The sequence below is a fragment of the Poecilia reticulata genome, unplaced genomic scaffold (assembly GCF_000633615.1).
Source record: "Poecilia reticulata strain Guanapo unplaced genomic scaffold, Guppy_female_1.0+MT scaffold_181, whole genome shotgun sequence".
Classification (NCBI taxonomy): Eukaryota; Metazoa; Chordata; class Actinopteri; order Cyprinodontiformes; family Poeciliidae; genus Poecilia; species Poecilia reticulata.
Window position 1 is genome coordinate 959,067 of NW_007615018.1, and position 5,851 is coordinate 964,917.

The following is a 5,851-nucleotide window of genomic DNA, read 5'->3' on the forward strand; positions in this document are numbered from 1 at the left end:
CCATCATTGGGGCATGCCATCATTGGGGTATGCCATCATTGGGGCATCCCATCATTGGGGTATGCCATCATTGGGGCATGCCACAGCAGTGCATAGGGAGAGCAGTGACTGACTGCCTCCATGTTCTTCACCCAGTAGAACGTCTCTATTATTAATTTTTCTTCCGTCACCCTTAATGCGGCTCCTACCGCTGCATGCACCCCCACAAAAGTGGCATCAAAGCGTTCAGCTTGATGCCGAGAAGGGAGCTATTACTTTTAGTGGGATTCTGAGTTAAAATTACGACATAAAGTAAGAAAAACGAGAAAATTTGAGGCTGAGTGTCTCACAGAATCGGTAATCTTTCTCTCTGAAACAGACACACAGCACTGTGGATTTCTGACTCCAAAACTCTTTTTAACTCCTCCTCACAGGCACAAATATCGCCCCATAGGTCTAAAAGTTGGTCATGACATAGTTGCACATGCCTGCTCCCTTAAAATGTTTTCAAAATTTTTCTAGGGCTTATGGATTTTTGTCAGGGGCCTTGAGACTGACGCTGGGTGTCTCCCAAGTATAGAAACTGTCTCCAGAGCCAGCCCAGGTGCAGATAATTAGTTACCATAGCAACGGGTCCCAGCCGGAGGCAGTGAGCAGCCTCACAAAGAGAGAGGTCTCACAATGCATTGTGGGAAGAATACATATTTCCTGTGACTATTCATATTTTATTTAGATAAAATTATTATTTCTCTGAATTTCTGAGTGTGAATTAAAATCCTTAGTATGAAAGATTTAGAGAAATAAACAATTATCGACTGTCTTTATTTTTTATTATTTTGTACCGTGAGTGAGAACTAGATGTGCGAAGCTTAAAGTCGTCAGTCTGGGACTGAAGCTCATTAAGCTTCAGGTTGAACCAGGTCACTGTTACAGTGAACCAGATCAGCCATAGAGCTACGGTGATAGATCTGGAAAGAGCTTCAGTCACTGAACATTGTTGAAGAAAGTAAAGTCCTTTAGTGCTGTATGTTTATGCTTCCTATTTATTTCAGGTTTTAAGAGCGGTGTGCAAACAAATGTTTCAAATGTTTGGTTAAACATTTGATCTATGTGCATTTTACGGGGCATGCACTTTGGCATGCCCCGTAAAATTTCTGCAGGAATTAGTTTATTATTTATTACACTTCCTGAATTTGTCTCCAGCTCATCCTAAACCGTCTCACTGTGCAGCTAAAAGAGACAAATAACAAATAAACTGGGGTCAAATCCAGGGTCAACGACCTTTACGACCCCCTTAAAGTTTAAACTTTTTAAACTTTAAGGCTTTTTTTTACTTTAATAAGAGAATAAAAGTTGTGTTTGTTTTTAGCTCTGCAAACTGCCCTGTGGCAGCAAACAGTCCCACTTTGTTCTGAATGTAAAGATATTTTAAATATATGATTTCTATGAAAACTGGAACCTTTGTATTTGTGTGTTTCTGGTACAGCCGTTAATCTGACGCACAGCTACATCCACTAACAGATGATGAAGCTGGGTGTTCGTTCCTGCCTCTGAGCGATCTGATTGGACGCTGAAATTAGTATCGTTTGTTGTGCTAAAAGCAGTTAGAGTTAGCCTATCAGTGAAACTATGCTAACCCATAATAGCATTTTAATGCTAACAGGTAGCAGCCGCACAGATGCTGTCGCTAATGCTAGCGTCCAAATTCACATTTCTAAAAAAGGATTTATTGATAGAAAAACCAATCAGACGGTTTAATAACCTGAAGAACAAATAAAAACGATAATTTAGCAGCAAAAAGGCTTTAAATTAAAATGTTTCTGATGGTTTTTGATTAATTAATTAATCACTGACTCAGCTACACGTTTTAAACATAAAAATATCTGATTCTGCAGGTTTTACCCTCATACATCAACTCTGAGCAGCTTCCCACAGCATGATGCTGCCACCACCCTGATTCACTACAGGGACGGATGTCATGGATGTTTTTATGACTTTTTATTTTTGTGTTTTTATTATTGTAAAGCACTTTGAACTGCCTGACTGCTGAAATGTGCTATAGAAATAAACTTGACTGATTGATTGATTGATTGATTGATTGATTGATTGATTGATTGATTGATTGATTGATTCTTCCACATGTTCTGTCTCTTAAAATCTGAGGAACTGGAAATACAGTTTGTCCGTCTCAATCTTTCCTCCTGTGTTTATCTTCGGCGGTTCGTCATAAACCAGGTTTGAGCTGCTGGCGTGACCTTTGACCTGAGCAGTTTAATGTCTTCTTTCCTGATTGGCTGCCCTGCAGCAGCTCTTCGTTTCTCCGCGGCTGAAACGTTTGTGACTCGGCCGTTACTGAGCCTGAATCTGCACCAGGTTCTGAGTTATTGGTTTTGAATGTTCGCGTGTCGCATCGATCTGCTGTCTCCTCTCTCTCTCTAACGCTTCCCTCCCTGCTGGGATGAAGTTTCCTCCACATCAGCAAGAAAAACATTATCCGAGAAAATAAATGGGGAGACAATTATCCGATGAAATCGTCCGTTTCCTCCAGATTCCTCAGCGTCCGACTCCGGGCATCAGAAGAGCTGCTTATTGGTTATTATCACGGAGCATAAACAATCTGATCCACCTGATCGGATCACAGCGACCAGAGAGGAAGAAGCAAACAAACCTGATTCATAAAAACAGATTCATTCTGATCAAAAATGCAGAACTTTCTGTTTTTATTGAGCGCACCGGAATAAAAGCAGGTTTTTCTGTTTTTTTTTAAAGAAATGTTTCACTATAAGGATTTGACTTTTTATGTTCCCCCTCACTTTACTTTTGACGTTGATGTTTAATCTGCTTTATGTTCGTTTGTGTCAAAACGAGGGCCGGACCGTTTCATATCGGTCCATTTAGATGATAACTGATTCGTTTTTTGTTTTAAATATCTGAAATATTAACAAACTGCAGTTATATTTCTCCTGTTTTATCCAGAGTTTCAGTTCATGCTGGTTAAAACTTGAAGCTGCGCCTGTTACTCAACACGTTGTTGCTAGGCAACCAAAGGGTGAGTGAGTTGATGCCACCAACCTAGCTAAGCTGGTAATGAGTGGTGGAGCAGCTAAAGCTTTTCCTCTGCCTACATCTCCCAGAATGCTGTGCGGTTGTGGCTCAGAGTTCAGTGGATATTGGATATTTTATCAGATGTAATATTTATTGATACTGATCACGTGTTTATCATGATTTTTATTGGTAATGGTTTATTGTCCGTCAAAACGTCCTGAATGTAAATCTGAGAGCGTAATTGGTTTGTTTAGTTTTGTTTACGTGGCGGCTAAATGTGACTGGGCGCTAACGCTAGCTAAAATGAGAAACAGATTTTTAAACGGTTGAATTTCAACTGAATCGTTTGCTTCCTGCCAGAACTCACCGGTCCAGCCTGCGAGGCAGCGGCAGGTTCCTGTCAGCGGGTCGCAGCCGTTGGCGTGGAGACAGTCGCATCTCTCCCTGCAGTCCAACCCGTAGGACCCGTCCTGCGAGCAGAACCAGGACGACACGATGAAAAAGGTCCAGAACCAACCAGAACCTGCTCAGGCTCATTCATTCAGACTCAAACGCTTTTCACATCTTCACAATTCAAACATAAAGAGTTCCAACAGGTCTGAATCGGAAGTGAACCGCGCCGCTGAACCGCCATCTTTGTAGGCAAACGCAGCTCCAGCACGGATGAACCGCAGCTTCCAGAACAAGTAAGGATCAGCCTGTGGCTTGTCTATTGTTGTCATAGCAACTCCCTAACAACAGCTGCCTACCAAGATGGCTGTCAGCTCATCACATGAGAAGGATGTTCAGACTTACGGGACAGAGGACGTCGCAGTATTCGCCCCTCCAGCCCGCTGAGCAGGTGCAGGAGCCGTTGATGGGGTCGCAGGCCGCCTCGTTGGCGCATTGACACGTCTGGTTGCAGCCGGAGCCCCAGGAGCCGCTGGAGCAGGGGATGGAGCAGTCCACGCCCTGCCAGCCTGGGGGCAGAGACAGCGGCGCCCGTCAGGGAACGGGTACCTGACCACTGCTCAGCAGCAGCAGCAGCATCAAGGCTGCAACCTTAACATTCACTCCACAAACAATCAGTTACTCCTGCAAATATTCCTGAGTGAGACCCTGGAAGAAACTGGGAGCAACAAGCCGGAAAAATGGCAGAAAATCAGATTTATCCTGAATTTAACGCCACAGAAAACAGCAAGATCAGCAAAAAAAAAATCTAAAACGGGACAAATATTGAAAACAGCCCAAGTTCATTTGGAAGAATTCAGGTGTGATGAATTAAATTATGTTTTTCATTCTTTAAGTAAAAAAAATCAAATCAAATTAGCAAAACAAACACATCAGATTTTATTACGAGTTTGTCTACAGACTCGGCCAGAAGCCCTGAAGGTGATTTAGTTAAAGACTCTGTGTGTTTAATCCAGAAACTAAACTAGAAAAAGTGAAATCTGACGCTTTAATGCAACAAATCCTGGTTATTTCTGACTTGTGGCCTAGTCAAAGCATGAACTTCAGCATGCTGTTCTTACTGGAAAACCCTCCAGTGTGTTTAATTGAAATCATTTCAGCAGAGCAGAGCGGGGTCAAAGTTCATCCACAGATGTGACCAGCAGTCTGAGCCAACGGCTGGTTCTGGTTCTGGTTCTGGTTTGTAACTCGACCAGATTTTCTCTCTTTGTTTACATCAGAATCTGCATTCATTCATTATTCATTACTTTATTAAGCTGTTTCTGATGTTTTCTTCTAATGTCTCTGTTTTCTGCAAAACTTCTGCAGTGAGATGTAACTGGACCAAAAGCAGGTCAGAACCAGAACCCCTTTAATTACCTTTGTTCCCCACGCAGAATCTGAGCCACGTTAATATTTAAACGGCCAGATATTAAAATACAGAAACACAGAACTTAATGAAAAGTTCTGGACAACATTAGAGCAGGACGCCGCATTGTTACTACAGATACAAGCACCCGGCCGTTTGGACTCAGAACCAGAACCTGGAGGGAACCGGAGCCCAGCCTGGTTCCGTTCGGACTCAGAACCAGAACCTGGAGGGAACCGGAGCCCAGCCTGGTGCCGTTCGGACTCGGAACCAGAACNCCTGGAGGGAACCGGAGCCCAGCCTGGTGCCGTTCGGACTCGGAACCAGAACCTGGAGGGAACCGGAGCCCAGCCTGGTGTCGTTCGGACTCAGAACCAGAACCTGGAGGGAACCGGAGCCAGACCTTCTCTGCAGATGCAGGTGCCGTCCACATGCCAGCAGGAGGCCCGGTTGCGGCAGGAGCATGCGGCGGAGCAGTTGGCGCCGTGCAGACCCGGAGGGCAGCTGATGGCGCAGTCGTCTCCCTGGCAACCACAGAAACAAGTGGATTAGTTCAGAACATTCCAGCAGCATCATGAAGCATCAATAATTAGGAAATCAAGTTTCCATTTTTAAAATCCTGAACATCAGAGATGTTGGTCGACTGGCTGCACGAGAGAAAAACCTGCTGCTGCTGGAAAGACACAAAAATATCATCAACCTTTTTCCACATGTCAGGATTCGGATTGATGTCCTTTTTTTAAATCTGGAAAAAGAAAGTTTTCCGTTTCAAATCTACGATGGTCAGTAAAATATTGTGTTTAGTTTGTTGTTCATTTAGGGGAACATAAAAATAATCAAGTCTTTGCGTTTATAACCTAAAAAGCACTGAAGGTTTTGTGGCCTCCATGTCAAAGCAGCTTTAGACGGTGAGGCGTTTCCTCCTCCATCGTCTCTCCGTTGAAACCCATCCAGCGTCTCGTCTGCGGGCTGCGATGCGATGAGCAGCGAGGAGGAGCCGATGGCGGCATCACGCGGCCGATGGCGGCA

At 43.9% G+C, this 5,851-nt stretch overlaps 1 protein-coding gene across 1 annotated transcript in view; it reads right to left on the reverse strand.

Moving 5' to 3' along the window:
* Positions 1-5,851, reverse strand: part of LOC103460131 (multiple epidermal growth factor-like domains protein 11) — a gene marked incomplete at its 5' end in the record, with an annotated part of 84,203 nt that overhangs the window by 26,198 nt on the left and 52,154 nt on the right. The window contains 3 exons of the mRNA XM_017303095.1: positions 3,392-3,494; positions 3,820-3,983; positions 5,226-5,346. Of these exons, the coding sequence (XP_017158584.1) occupies positions 3,392-3,494; positions 3,820-3,983; positions 5,226-5,346 (388 nt within the window). The remainder of the gene's footprint in view (positions 1-3,391; positions 3,495-3,819; positions 3,984-5,225; positions 5,347-5,851) is intronic.